The 15,558-nt window shown below is 43.6% G+C and overlaps 1 protein-coding gene across 2 annotated transcripts; it reads left to right on the forward strand.

Moving 5' to 3' along the window:
* The first annotated feature begins 2,208 nt into the window (after window positions 1-2,208).
* Window positions 2,209-14,647, forward strand: LOC108028739 (glutamate receptor 1). Of its 2 annotated transcripts, XR_007763640.1 has the most exons (14): window positions 2,209-2,816; window positions 4,516-4,668; window positions 5,002-5,129; window positions 7,357-7,486; window positions 9,987-10,240; window positions 11,146-11,331; window positions 11,407-11,646; window positions 11,988-12,348; window positions 12,448-12,710; window positions 12,770-13,228; window positions 13,287-13,531; window positions 13,861-14,254; window positions 14,320-14,533; window positions 14,596-14,647. XR_007763640.1 is itself a non-coding variant. In XM_017100705.2 (13 exons), the coding sequence occupies exons 1-13, from the start codon at window positions 2,690-2,692 to the stop codon at window positions 14,353-14,355; spliced, it is 2,976 nt and encodes a 991-aa protein (XP_016956194.1). In that variant the 5' UTR covers window positions 2,209-2,689; the 3' UTR covers window positions 14,356-14,647. The 2 variants fall into 2 exon arrangements, 1 of the variants encoding a protein (XP_016956194.1); XM_017100705.2 differs by having other exon boundaries at window positions 14,320-14,647.
* Window positions 14,648-15,558: the final 911 nt, after the last annotated feature.

The raw sequence follows: 15,558 nt of genomic DNA on the forward strand, positions 1-15,558 counted from the left end.
AAATGAGCCAGCGTAGAGGCGAAGGGGCAGCCGAAAAAAATAAAGAACGGAAGCAATCAGCGAAATTTATTGTAGAGTCTCCTTCTTGGCGTAACTGATGAAGTGAGAAACTGAAAGACAGTCGAGGCCAACTCGCGGCAGCCAATACAAGTGGGGTGGCGGGAGGTGGGTGGCTCGGGGGCGGTGGGCGTTGCGGACGCGACAGCTGCTGTTAAGTGGGGAGTGCCATCCCCCTGCCCAAGGCCAACCATTTTTGCCTTGGATTCACAGTCGCGGCGTGCTGCTTTTTATTGCTTTCTTTCTGCGCTCTTAGCGCAGGCAAACGCCTAAATATAAAACCAGTTGGGAGTCTACTTATATACCGCTTACAACTCCCCCCCCCCCACACATACACACACACATAAGCGGAGAGCACCCACACAGCCACAGCGATTTGAATGCAAATGTTGCAACCGGAAATGAAACCGACAATGCCACTTATTTATCTTTGTACTTGCGGCTTTGATTTCGTTGCGGCTTTAAGCGTTCCCGCTTTCCCGATTTAATTAAGCGATTTAACGCTGTTGACTTAGGCATACGCATAAATTGTGATTCATAATTAAATAGCCGGGGCGTAACAAAAAAAGGCCAATTAAAATTTATAGACGTTTGCATTAAATAATTGCACGCCAGCAAGTTTGTTTTCGAGCTTATTAAATACATAAAAAAGAAACGGAAATCACTCCAAAGACGTTTTTATCCAACGTGCCTTCCATTATCCCGAGAGTCGTGAAAATCGCAAGTCATAAATGTTAAAATGGTGCCATCCCAAGTGGAGGAAATGGCACTGGAAGCTGAACAGCTAAATAGCGTAATGCAGTGGAGGGAAAAAGGAAAATAAACTGGAGGTGGCAGAAAAAATATTCATTGATTTTCTTAATTAAAAAATTTCACCATTAACTTTTATGTTTATCGACTTGGCCCCTAATCGCAGTTTCCGTCTCACTGAAAGGTTAAGTCAGGAGTTGTCGGCCATGTCCTGTTCGCCGCTTCCGCGCTGGATTTTCCCAGCACTTCCTGTGCGCATTATAAACTAATTACAGATTATGATGAAATCGTACGCCACGAGAGGTCGACAATATGGAGCAGCAGCTAGGATTAGAGATGGCATAGGGTGGTATTGATAGGGAAGAACATAATATTTGTTCTAAGGTTTAAACAAACAAATTAGAAAGGAACTGTTAATTTTTAAAAACGGGGTTTAAGTTCCTGTTTGATAATAATTTATCATCTATTGCTACTTTGATTTTAATTTAAAATAATATTATATTTAAAATATGAATGAGTATGAATGTGAATATATAACTTCTCCTGGACTTTAATTTAAAATAATATCATAGCAAACATATCTACAAATGTTCAGAATATTAATTAAACAATTGAAGTATATTAGTTAATAATAGGAATTCCTTTTGTAAGACCTGAAATACAAAACATCGATAATGAGATAAGAACAGCCGAGTTCCTCCGCCTTCACACCGCATAATATCCACAGTTAGGAATGCCGACGGATGAGTTCCTTCATCCTCGGCGCACTTAAGTTTGTTTGGAAAATTAAAGCCTGTTAATGAGATTTCAGTACGCCAGGCCGGGAGAGCGCTCCTCGGGGCCGCGTTGTTGGTAATGGCGCGTAATTGACAACGTAATGAGATTTGTTAAAAGGATTGTTCGTCCAAATCATTCGTAATTACCAACAAAATAAAAACGCGACGAGGCGAAGGAAAAACCCGAAAATCGCTGCTGCACCCCCCCCAGGACCCCCTCCCAGCCATTCACGCCCATTTTTCCGCCGCCTCCCAAGCTGTTGTTATCAATTATGCAGCCCAAAAACGCAGGCATAACGTAAACAAACATTTAACCAGCAACCTGCAACTTGTGTGGTGGCCAAATGCAGTAGGTCAGTTACAGCATCCGGTTCTCATTTTCCACCCCTCGGCGCTCTCTCGGCTTTTCTCCCTCCCCGCTTTGCAGACGCCCGAGAGGAGGAAAGCCCTCTCCGTTTTTAGTACAAAGAGCGCAGCATCCCTTGGGCGACTCTCTCGGCTTTTCCGCTCCCAGTAACCCGGGCCACAAAGCGACATTGTGGCCGTGTCGCCGGGTTTTCCGGAGCCTCGTATTACTGGCCAGCTTAGGAGTTTTTAGTGCTGATTACAACGCGTGTCCGTTTGGTTGAGGCGAGCGGATGAGCAGTGTCGAGCGGTGATTTTCCGATTGCTTGGCAAACGGCAGAGGAATATCTGAAATCGAACCCGAAGTTAAAGTCTAGCGAAGCTGCATATGCGAACCCAAACTTATTAAAGTGAGCAAAGCCCGTGCAAACGTAAATCAAAATCGAAGTTCAGTTCTCAAGGGATCACGCTAATCAAAAACAAACAATAGTGGAATTAAACAAAGCTGGCAAAAAAAAAAAACAAGAGAGCCATTTAATAACCACCGTGAAAGTTCGCCAAACAATTAAGAGTGTAACAAACAAAATCAAGCTACTCAATAAAAGTATCCAATAATAACCACATTATAACCATAGAAAACAAAGTGAAACATTTTGCGTGATGGCAAAACCAATTTAACCAGCAAATACACTTCGTTGTGCTGCGAAACTCAGAGTGGAAAACTTGGCGAAATAGTTGCAACTACGAACTACAAGCGCAAAATGCATTCGAGGCTAAAATTCTTGGCATATTTACATTTAATATGCGCCAGCAGCATTTTCTGGCCGGAATTCAGTGCCGCCCAGCAGCAACAACAGGCGGCGTCGTTAACCGAGAAAATACCATTAGGTGAGTCTCCAAAGGATCCCCAGGATCCCTGGGATACCCCGCACCCGCTGCTCCTGCCGAAAAACAGGAGCAGGAGAAATTGTCACTTACACTGCACTTGTGGCCGGGACTCGTTGTTGTTGTGGCCATATACACTCCTTGGCTGTGCGACTCCCGGAATGTATTCCTCAGTTTCCTCCCATGGCCCGTTCGGGAAATTGGGTATGCCTGATGCCCAAAGATTATCCCTGACCTGCCGTCCTGCACAAAGTATGCAGCATGATTTTTAGTAGAATTTTATGTTCAATATACTTCACACGTCGGAAACGAGATTTTCCCCTCAGCGTTGTGACAATGAGAGATGAAATTTGGTTTATATGGCTTGATTTTGTTTTGGCTTTCTATTACCAGCTAGTATAAAGCTAATCTGTTATATGTTGTTTTACATTTCTTGTTCTTAGAAAATGTGATTTTTAAACTCTTAATTGCTTAGCCTTCTTTACAATATGAAAAAATTAAAACTGCTTAAGACACTTAAAATGTTTTATTACTTCTCTTATATAGCGCATTGATTTTTGTTTTGTTTTTATTTTTGATTAATGCTTTTAAAGTTTTAAATGTTCTTGTTACTTTCAAGTTTTGCGCAACTCATTTTTCTACAAGTTTAAAAGTTGAGCAATAGTTGAGTTGTTAATCAAAGTTATTATTTAATTTGCCTTTAAGTATTGGTAAATATAACAAAGTATTTTTTATGCATTAAATTTTACTTTATTATATTATGTGCCAAGTTCTTTATATTGGGTATTTTAATAAATATAATAATATATTTTTTTACTTAAAAGGTTGTCTAACCAAGTAATCCATCTTTAAAATATAGTCTATACATGCTTAAATATAAACTAAATAAATTTATACTTCACTAGATACTTCAAAGTGTTATTGGTTATTTGCCATATTAATATTTGACTTTAATATTAGCCCACTCAAAGACCCACATAACTTAAATATTCTTTGCATTTAAAATTTCCCCACTCCGCCAATTCACGAGCATGGGATGTGGAAGTCCCCCGAAGAACTTGCCTAGTTGGGCCACATTTTATTTTACGCTTCCCGTTTTTTTTCGCCACCTTATTTTTATTACACGATGGCGTTCAGTCATTGCACCTGCAGTCATTTTGGCCCCTGCACCGGAACGCCCAGCCATACACACCGTATATATGCAGGTGTCTGTGGGTATATACATATATCTGGTTGGTGGCTGCTAATGTGACAGTCATGCTGACTGGCTTGCACTCAAATCCGGGCTTCGCCATGGCGACTGGAATTGGGATGGGGAAGGCAGTCGTAGTTGTAGGAATGGGGATCCTCCGAGTAGGTGCTACCTGTTCAGGTGCCATGCAAAAGCGCAGCGCAAAATTGCTGCATCAACACTTCGTTTGCGCTTTTTGTTGTTGCCTGTCGGGGCGGCCCGTCTCGCTAGTTGCCACTGTGTGTGTGCCGGTATCTGTGTGAGCCAGTGGGCGGGTGCCAGGGTGGGCGTGACATTATGCTATCATTTGTGTACATATTTGCTCTGTGCGCTATTTCGTTTAATATTAACAGGACCGTGTCAAAAGCTGCCTAAATATTTAACGAAGCAAAAATATTCGCCCCCAAGCATGGGCGCCTGCCACCCCCCATTTATTTACCCTTTTCTCTGCACTTTTTCTATGCTCCGCAGGTGCGATTTTCGAACAGGGAACGGATGATGTGCAATCAGCCTTTAAATATGCAATGCTCAATCACAATCTGAATGTGAGCTCTCGACGATTCGAGCTGCAGGCGTACGTCGATGTCATCAATACAGCGGATGCATTCAAATTATCCCGCCTGAGTATGTGTTTTTTATCGCAGCAACCCACCTCCCGCTCCACGCCCCCACGCCCTATCACCACTCAATCATTCAGAAAAAAGAAACCATTACACAATACATGGTGCCCCATTAATTATGTGCATTTTTTATTGAAAATTGGTTTTACTTTACGTCGCCACTCCGCACCCAAAGCTGCAATTTAATTGTGCGACCTAGACACTGCCTCCGATCCCCTACTCGAACCCGTTTCCATTTCCATTTTCCCACCATCCGCCCCCCGATTTTCCACCCACCCTGCCACCGAAACGAAGAGAAAAGAAAAACACAAAACGAATTTATTACTGTAACCTCCAGTTTGCAATCAATTCTCGCGCGGAGTCTACTCAATGCTGGGCGCCGTATCGCCGGACTCCTTTGACACATTGCACTCCTACTCGAATACCTTCCAAATGCCGTTCGTGACGCCCTGGTTCCCCGAGAAGGTAAGTCTCCATGCCATGGGTGCACCTATAGAGGGGGTACTGAAAAAAGGGGGAGAACTGTCATATGTAATTGATTTCAGTGTCGCTGTGCGCAGCTATTTACATTTTGCGGTTGTGATGTGAGCGATAGTTCGCTGGCATGGTTAGCTCACTGCGTTAATGAAGTTGGCCAAGAGGCTGATGATGGGACAAAGGGAAAGTTTTCAAAGTGCCAACACATATTAGAGCGAGTGCGAGGCAGTCAAATATTTAATTGTCTGCTTTAGTGCGTAATAAAGTCGGACATTAAACAAAGGCAAATGGCTGCGAATAAAATGCTTAATTGAGGAAGGAGAGACGGCCTTAAAGTGTTTCTTTTATTCACTTTAAATGGTGTTAAACCTATATGGACCTCAGGTGTTGGAAAGAGGAGAGGAAATAATTTACTTGGATGTAAAATTGAAGTGTGAATATTATGGAGAAAGTAAATTAAAACGCAGTTAAATAATAAGTGTTTTTATTAATACCCAGTTTTCATTGGATTTCCAACATAATGAATTTGTATTATTAATATACCTTTAGTAAGGAGATTTTAAATCACCAGGATGTCAATACTTTAATTTTACTTATATTTTTTATCAGCAGAAATGCACTTATCTTTTTCCCAGTGTACAGCCATGAATGTGTAATTCTGGTGTAAATGTCTGCCTCTTTATTGGCCTCAACAGGAAGTACATATTAAGAACCCAGTCACGACATCCTAAGTGTAAAATGATAAGGGCAAAATCACGTAGGAATTATAAAAATATTTTATATGTTTTAACCCTTATTCCAGCGCTGAGTTTTTATTGCAGCCCCCAGCCAAGAGTCCCCAAACAGTTTAGATTTTCAATTACCAATCACATTAGCTCGGGTTCGTAACCCCACAGGCCAAGGCCCAAAAAAAGTCCCCCAGTTAATTCCGAGAACATTTTGTCGATTCTGTGGAAATGAAGTCATTGCACAAAGTGGAGCGCTGGGTGTGGTAGCGGGTTCACAGTTCAAACAGCGCCCAATTGTGTGCTCGCCGTGCCCTCAGACAGTGCACTAAATCAAAGCCAAAGCACAAATCATAATAATTGTAATTTGAAGAAAATTTACTACCAACAGCAACAAAGCGGACAGCCAGTGCGACAACAGTGGTTCTTGTTGCTGCCGTTGTTGTTACTGGTAACTCGGTTCTGGTTAGTGACTGTTGCCGTTTTTGTTGGTGTCACTTGCGAAACAGAAAGCCAAACGCTCCGCCAGCCGGAAGACAATGCCAAACGAGCGGCGAACGAGGAGCAACTGCTGCTCCTGCTACACTGAGAGCGAAAAAATTTATGACACGCTCTTGGCCTCTTTTATTTCAATCACTATAAATCAAGATATGGAGGCGGGGGTGCAGAGGCATCCGACTCCGGACTCCGACTCCGGGCGGCAAAACACCAGCTCACATACCGAGATTCGCACACACTGACTGCGCATTTGCGTGCTCCTCGGGGCAGTCCTAAGCACAGGGAGAAACAATTAAGAGTGGCAAAAACGTAGCAAATTGGTTGTATTAAATATTCTGAAATCTAAATTTTGAAAGAATTGTAATTGTACTGCATACTTTCCCACATATTTATAAGTGATTTGATATTTTTATAGAAGGATCTAGTTATTTAAGAATTTTACGTTGCTAAAATGTAATATTTATAAATATTAGACAAAATACCAGTAGCATATCTTAGGAATTGCGTGTTAGTATTAGAATGCTTAAAATAACCGATAAACTCAAATTAATACATTCTTACTGCATAGTTTTTGACACCTTTAGAAGTTGTTTTATATAAGAATCATACATAATAATTGGCTTTATAACTATTAAAAAAGTGAATTATAGAATACATTATTTTAAATTAGCTTCTTTTAGGCATTTTGGCTAAGTAAATCTATTTTTTTTATCAAAAAAAGGCGAGAAAGGAATTACTTACCGCGTTTTTCTCTGTGCCTGGGTATGTCGAGCTAAACGGAAACTGGTATCTGTGTGTATCTCTTGGATGTATCTGCTTGTTGGCGTCGCCTTACCGCCTACAAATCCCTGCCCTCCAAGGGACTCACATACATGTCGCTGGCGGGGCGCAAGGCGGAAACGCGTTTCATTTTATTATTGCTTCATGTAGCGTGCACATTACATTGTTACAGCCAGTTCACGAGGCCCTGGTTTTGTTTTGCATACTTGTAGGTGCTCACGCCGTCGTCGGGGCTGCTGGATTTCGCTATCAGCATGCGTCCGGATTATCATCAGGCGATTATCGATACCATCCAGTACTACGGCTGGCAGAGCATTATTTATCTCTACGACTCGCACGATGGTGAGTTACTACAAATACTCGTACATACCATACAATCCCAGCCCCTCCCATCCTCGTATCCAGATCCTGGTTCAGAGCCAGCCACACATTATCTCCCCGGCTTGTTTGTTTGCCCATTTGGCTGCTTTGTGTTTCGATTTCATTTCATTTGACTTTCATTTGCCATAAACAAATAAGGCGTCAATCGGGTGGGAGTGGATTTAAGTAGCGGTTATGGCAATGTTGCTGCTCGGGATTAAGTGTGTCGGTGCGAGCTGGGGTGAAATGCTCCGTCGCCTTTGACTTTTGGTGGGCATAAAATGAAGTCGGAAAATTATAAAATTAATTTAGCTGAATTTATTGTAATTCACTTATTCCATCCTTAAATTGTGGCTGCTTAAATCTTTAAATTATCCCTAACGCATAACGGTTGTTTATTTTACAACATTTATTTAATTAAAAAAAACTGTTTACTATATTACATAGTATTCATTTATATAAATCATTTAACATTTATAATTAAATATCGCCTGTTGGAAACGTTATAAATATATTTATTACAAAAATCGTTTTTATATTTAAACCATAGAAAATATCAAGCAAACATCTAATAGCTATAATGTTTTTTTGTATTTAAAAAAACGACTGCGTTAATTTCATCCACTTTCTTCTCTACGTTCCGCCTGTGTTCCACTTTATTTTTAATCCTGCGACCTCGGGCTCGTGTCTTTTCATTCCTGCTAATATGTAATTAAATAAGCGGCACAAAGAGCCCCGTGCGCCGGCTGAAAGGAGCGGAAGGGGACGCGCTCGGCAGACAGGGCGCTGGAGTGCCTCAAGAGCGCTCTTTCGAGTGGCTCCTCAACGGGCTTAAGCAGCCAGCAGAAGGACACACGCACACACACGGCGGTGCTCGACGCACACATATGCTCGAGTTTACCCGCTCCTTGTGTGTGTGAGGGGTCTTAGGCTGCTTTTTGTTGTATTGAAATTTATTTCAAAGCAATTTCCTGCCGTCTACGTGGCACAATACGACGAAGGCAACAATTACGGCCAAAGATGAAGACATCAGATGGAGCAAGCGGCCCAGCCGCACAGGCTCTGAAAAAATCCCATATTACGTATACGCCGCAGTGATTTCCCCCATCTCTCTAGCTGTCTCGCTCTCGTCCTGTCTCCTTTATAATGAGTTCACACGCCGTTGTAAGCCCCTGTGTGTGTGTGCGTGTGTGAGTGTCATGTGTGTGTGTCATGTGTTAATGACTCTGTGTGAAATAAAATTTATGACTTTATGCAACTGCTGCCTGCGCCACCGCCTTAACATTATTATTATTTTGCCTTTTTGGGCCATTTTTTAATATTTGCCTCGGCGCCGAAAAGTAGGCCGACATTGTTGCCGCTGGCATTCGTTGCAGGAAAAGGAAATGCCGCAGCAGCAGCAGCAGCTCTGTAGAGGAGGCACTCCACTCCCTGCCACTCCACAGCCATTTTTTGGCCGACTTCGACTCTGGCGTTTACATTGTTAACGAAAGGCAGCGGCAGTAGCAGTGGCACTGGCTCTACCCTTCCCACAGCGGGACTTTATATTTTAATGCCGCTGTCAGCAGTTCGTTGTTATTGCTTTGTTCAACGCCCCAACAACGCCTTTTGTGCCTTGTTATCACTCTGGTTTGGGGGTAACAGCGGCTGGAACTGCTGCACACGGCGACAAATTGGTAGCATATTTTTTGGCGCATTCATGAATACCCGTGCCAACGGGGAAGAGACTACTCTGCCACAACAGCCCATCGATCCCTCGACTATATAGGAAACATTCAATAAAACAGCACCCCCGCACACACAAGCACTGTTTCGCGATTTTTTCGGTCCGCTATTTATTGAAATGTTACCAGCACACCACAAAAAAGTACTTCAATTGTGTGTGCACTTCCGTTTCCGCTTTTCCACGCGAGTGTTTACGGCTCCTGCTTTTCCTCCATCCTTGGTTTGTTTTCCCATCGCCTTTTTTTGGCGAATCAATGCAGGCAGCAAATCAATGACAACAACAACATTGAGGGCCATATTGGACGTGCAACAAATGGCGTGTGAAAATATATACATTTTTTCTTGGTTTTGTGTTTCGCCCTTGCGGCTTGTGAGATTGAAAGATGGCATGATGCTTCGGCTTCGGCTGCGGTCCAAAAAAAAAAGGGAATCGAGAATATGATTAAATGACACATGCTTCCCGAGAGAGATAAATCTATTCGAATGAATTCGTTCAGCTTGGAAATTGTTTATAGATTGCAGGCATTATCATAAAACGCCTTGGTTCCGCGGCCGCAGTGCGCTGCATTATCAGATTGTTTTTGTTGTGTTCCCCGGATCCAGGGCGAGATCCGGGACCAGATCCAGATCAGCACTCAGATACCCTAATACCCACTCCACCACCCCGCCAATCCAGCAATCCGCCAAGAGCCGACACACCCACACCATAGCCACTCTTTGTTCAACTGACCGACAATCGCTTTCGGTTGCCCCACAGGCTTACTACGGCTGCAGCAAATCTATCAAGAACTGAAGCCCGGAAATGAAACGTTCCGTGTGCAAATGGTGAAACGCATCGCCAACGTAACGATGGCCATTGAATTTTTGCACACGCTGGAGGATTTGGGGCGCTTCAGCAAAAAGCGCATCGTGCTCGACTGCCCGGCGGAAATGGCCAAAGAGATCATCGTGCAGCATGTGCGGGACATCAAGTTGGGCCGGCGCACCTATCATTACCTGCTCAGCGGCCTGGTAAGTGGTGCCCCAGGGCCGTGGCCCGAGAACCCCCTCTCCGCCCCCGGGAGACGTTAATAAGCAATTATTCCCAGCTTCCGTTTCGGGGATTCCTTACCTGGGTAAATTCCCGGTGTTACGTTATTACAGGAGGGTTTCGTATTCATTGTAGGTTTATTCCAAACAAAGCAAAAAAACTGAAGTGTATTATTTTTGGAATACTCAATATTAGTAATCGGTATATCAAGACTATGCAACGAAACAAAACATATATTTTTGTAAATATTTTGAATTCAGTTGTGTATTACATTGACAAAACAATAATATTTAAATCCGATTCATTAGTTTGTTATATAAAATAAGCTATATTTTCAATGTAAAATATATTAAAAAAATAGAACATTGAAATTTTAATGAATAATTTTTTAGATGTATACATTTCTTGTAAAAAGAAAATTAAAATTTATATGCCAGGGCAATTTGATATTGATTTCGGAAATCTAAACTGTAGTATTAAAATCCTTAACTACTTAAGCCAAAACTTCAGTGACTACTATTAAGATACAAAAACGAAAACCTTTTTATTTAAATTTTTAATTTTTTGCGGTTTAAATGAACCAATATTAAAAAATTCGTTTTGGAATATTTTGTAGTTTATTAAAAAACTGTGAAAGACTTTATTTCATAATTATTTATTAAGTTTATATTTTCTTAGATATGTTATACATATATTGAAAAGAATATCCTATAGTATTGTAAAGAAAAATGTGATTTTTTTAAATCCAAAAAAAAACTTTATATGGGGAAAATAATATTTAATCTCAGGCCTCGGGTAATATTCAAGGACCATTTATACTGGGAGCATGGACTACCAGGTACCTCGAGCTCGGCTAAGCTGCTTTCTTGTTTTCCTTCCGCCGTAGGTCATGGACAACCACTGGCCCAGCGATGTGGTCGAGTTTGGGGCCATCAACATCACCGGCTTTCGCATTGTCGACTCTAATCGGCGGGCGGTGCGTGATTTCCACGACAGCCGGAAACGTTTGGAGCCGGCTGGCCAAAGCCAGGGCCAGCACGCAGCGGGGGCCAACAGCTTGCCGGCCATTTCGGTAAATTGCCAGCCGTCATTGATTTCGCCTGCAACTCTAGTTTTTCCCCCCTTTCCTCTGCCGGCTTTTTTCCAGGCCCAGGCCGCCCTGATGTACGATGCGGTTTTCGTGCTCGTCGAGGCCTTCAATCGCATTCTGCGCAAGAAGCCGGATCAGTTCCGTTCCAATCATCTGCAGCGCCGCAGCCACGGAGGCGGCTCATCCTCCTCGGCCACCGGGGCCAATGATTCCAGTGCCCTCCTCGACTGCAACACCAGCAAGGGCTGGGTCACGCCCTGGGAACAGGGCGAGAAAATCTCCAGGGTGCTAAGGAAGGTGAGTGAGGGGAGTTGGAAGTAAAACTAAATTAAAATAATCATATTATATTATAGGTTACTATAATTATGCAACAAAAAAGTAATTTCTTTAAATGCATTATTGAGCTTAAATCCCCAAACGTTTTTTTGTTTATCAAGATTTTATTATTAGTTCATATTTTTTGAACTTCAATTTATTGCATTGAAACATTATATATTTTATAGACTGTAAAGCGGCTAATATTTGTTTCCACTTTTGGGAACCCCTTAAATATATCTCATTTTTGTTTACCTAAATAATGAAGCATTCTCAAGTCGCTTTTTCCTTCTGTGCATAACCCTTTGTTTTTCGCTCGCCAGGTGGAAATTGATGGTTTGTCGGGGGAGATCCGTTTCGACGAGGACGGACGGCGCATCAACTACACGCTGCACGTGGTGGAGATGTCCGTGAACAGCACGTTGCAGCAGGTGGCCGAGTGGCGTGATGACGCCGGACTCCTTCCGCTCCACAGCCACAGCTATGGGACGACGTCGCGTTCCGGGTCGTTCAGCTCCGGCGACTACGACCGGAACCACACGTACATCGTGACCAGCCTGCTGGAGGAGCCCTATCTGTCGCAGAAGCCGTACGCCTACGGCGAGCAACTGGTGGGCAACGATCGCTACGAGGGATACTGCAAGGACCTGGCCGACATGCTGGCCGCCCAGTTGGGAATCAAATGTGAGTTGAATTGGTTATCTTAGATTTTACCGAAGAAGTAAATTAGAATTTTGTTCAATAAGTTACGATTTTAACCTTTAATAACTAATCTTTAACCAGATGAAATACGCTTGGTCCAGGACAAGAACTATGGAGCCGAGAACCAGTATGCCCCTGGAGGCTGGGATGGCATGGTGGGTGAGCTGGTCCGCAAGGAGGCGGATATAGCCATTGCGGCCATGACCATTACAGCTGAGAGAGAGCGGGTTATTGACTTCAGCAAGCCCTTCATGACCCTTGGCATATCCATTATGATCAAGAAGCCCGTGAAACAGACACCAGGAGTCTTCAGCTTCCTCAATCCCCTGTCACAGGAGATTTGGGTAAGTCTTGGGTTCCGAAAGCTCTAACAAACCACAATCCTTACGACTATAACTTCCAGATAAGTGTGATTCTCAGCTATGTGGGAGTTAGTTTTGTTCTGTACTTTGTGACCCGATTTCCGCCGTACGAGTGGCGCATTGTAAGACGACCCCAGGGGGACTCCAATGCCCAGCAGCCACCGGGCATCATTGGAGGTGCCACGCTGAGTGAACCGCAGTGCCATCAGCCGCCAGTCCCTCCCAATGAGTTCACCATGCTAAACTCCTTTTGGTACTCCCTGGCTGCCTTCATGCAGCAGGGATGCGATCTTACGCCCCCCTCGATAGCCGGCAGAATTGCAGCCGCCGTTTGGTGGTTCTTCACCATCATTCTGATATCCTCGTACACTGCCAACTTGGCCGCTTTTCTCACAGTGGAACGCATGGTGGCCCCCATCAAAACGCCCGAGGACTTGGCCATGCAAACGGATGTGAGCTACGGAACTCTTCTGCACGGCTCCACTTGGGAATTCTTCAGGGTAAGGGCGAAAGTTAGTTTTTGTTTTGCCTCCTTCTCTGAAAAGACTTAATTTGCAGCGTTCACAAATCGGTCTGCACAACAAAATGTGGGAGTACATGAATGCCAATCAACAGCACTTGGTTCCTACCTACGACGAGGGCATTCGGCGGGTGAGGGCCTCCAAGGGGAAGTACGCCCTGCTGGTGGAGTCCCCCAAAAACGAGTACGTGAATGCCAGGCCACCTTGCGATACAATGAAAGTGGGCCGTAATATCGATACGAAAGGTTTTGGCGTGGCCACGCCCATAGGATCGCCATTGAGGTAGGTTTTTGGTTCCCCACTTTAACCGTTCTATTTGAATTCAATTTTTAAAACATTGATTTTACCCTTGCATAATCATATGAAATTATATAACTAAATAATAAGCCTATCATAAGACACTACAAGTATTTTTCAAACCGTCATTTAATATGTCTAAAAGTAGGCAGCATTATATCTAAGGCTCAGAAGTACAATTAAATCAGCCGGAAAGGCGACCATTCCTTTTTCGTTGCATACTTTTAGACAACTTTAAAAGTGATTTAAAGCACCTACTGATTTTTATATCGGCACTTCATTTAATTCTTACTGCTTAACTCTTAATAATATAGAAAACGTCTAAATGAGGCCGTGCTCACGCTGAAGGAGAACGGGGAGCTGCTGCGCATCCGGAACAAGTGGTGGTTCGACAAGACCGAGTGCAACCTGGAGCAGGAGACCTCCACGCCCAACGAGCTCTCGCTGAGCAACGTGGCCGGCATCTATTACATCTTGATCGGGGGCCTCCTGCTGGCGGTGATCGTGGCCATCGTGGAATTCTTCTGCCGCAACAAGACCGCCCGGCTGAAGGCGCCGGGCTCCAATGGCTCCGCCGGCGGAGTGCCCGGCATGCTGGGCTCCTCAACATATCAGCGGGACTCGCTCTCCGACGCGATTATGCACTCGCAGGCCAAGTTGGCGATGCAGGCGAGCAGCGAGTACGACGAGCGGTTGGTGGGCGTTGAGGTGAGCTATTATATCACAGTAATCCGTCGATAAATCTCCACAAAGTTCCTCACTCTAACCCCCAGTTGGCCTCCAATGTGCGGTATCAGTACAGCATGTAAGAACCCGAATCTCGCTCGCTGTACGGGTATCTTGTAAATAATTAAGGCACTATCCGATAGCGATGAAAAAGGCATAACTAAACGACGCTGGCAATCAACTCTCGGGTCAAAGGGTAGGCGGCGTTCAAAACTGTACAGAATAACCATTACTATTGTATTTTTGATAAATGTATACAAAGTGAGTGCATAAATTAACTATAGCTACGACTACACTAAAACTAAAAACTAAACTGTACATAGGTTAAGTGAAAATTATCCCGAAATAAAAATAAAGCGTATGTTTTAAGCGAAACGAGGGTGGATTTTCCTGTGTTGCACGTGGCGTATGAGCGATGTGCGTGTGCCTGTGCGTCTGCCTCTGTGTGCAAAAGGTAAGCCGCTTAGTTGACTTAAAGTTTTAACAAAACTAGCAAGGGCAAGGGTATGAGCAGGGGTAAGTACGTGGGTTTTTGGGCCTTACCGGGGAGCAGAAGGGTGCTGAGGCCTAAGAGGCTTTCGGCTCCAACTTTGTGCGTCTGCGGTGATGGTAACCGATTTACCCGCTGAATTATGTAGCAGCATTCCCAACTTGAGGCAAACACATGGCATCGGGATAATCTGCGGCCACACTCCACAGGCCGCGCATAGTTTTTCTCGCTCGATTGGTTCCATTTTTAATTCGAGGCTCAAATTAATGTAAGCTAATGCAAATATAATTATTTTAATTGTTATTTCCCGGCGTACTTGTTTGTGTTTGCTTGCGCGTTTGCGGTTTTGCTGATTTAATTAGATATCGGCAATCAAATGAAATGGAATTTGATTTCGTATAAATGTCTTGCAATTATTTTAATTTGGCTAAATTTGCGGACAAATCGGCTTTGCCGGAATTAGCGTTATTTGATTTGATTTCATTTCACAGTGCTTTGTGAATTTTTTTGCGCTTTCGATTGCGGCCAAGCGATTTTGTGTCGCCACCTTTCCATTGTTTGGCCGAATGTGTTTTTGCGGCCTAATTTGCACATTGTTTGTTGGCATTTTTGGTCGGTTTGCCGGCAACTGCTCACGGGGCTTTGTTAATTCGTACACACACAACACACCGTGGAGTGGACAAATAAAATCTAACTGAAGAGCCCGAGGGGCATGGCTGGCCCTTCGATTGCTCGCAGCCTTATGCAAATGTTCTTGTTGCCCTTCATCATCTGGCAGCGCCAACTTTCGAGTAAA

Source organism: Drosophila biarmipes, chromosome 3L (assembly GCF_025231255.1).
Source record: "Drosophila biarmipes strain raj3 chromosome 3L, RU_DBia_V1.1, whole genome shotgun sequence".
In the NCBI taxonomy this organism is placed as follows: Eukaryota; Metazoa; Arthropoda; class Insecta; order Diptera; family Drosophilidae; genus Drosophila; species Drosophila biarmipes.

What these genes read in the sequence shown, in the direction of transcription:
- LOC108028739 (XM_017100705.2), top strand. Translation starts at nt 2,690, where the DNA reads ATGCATTCGAGGCTAAAATTCTTGGCATATTTACATTTAATATGCGCC. An exon ending in AACCGAGAAAATACCATTAG is followed by an intron (nt 2,817 to 4,515) that starts GTGAGTCTCCAA and finishes TATGCTCCGCAG; the next exon opens with GTGCGATTTTCGAACAGGGA. An exon ending in CCACTTGGGAATTCTTCAGG is followed by an intron (nt 13,229 to 13,286) that starts GTAAGGGCGAAA and finishes CTTAATTTGCAG; the next exon opens with CGTTCACAAATCGGTCTGCA.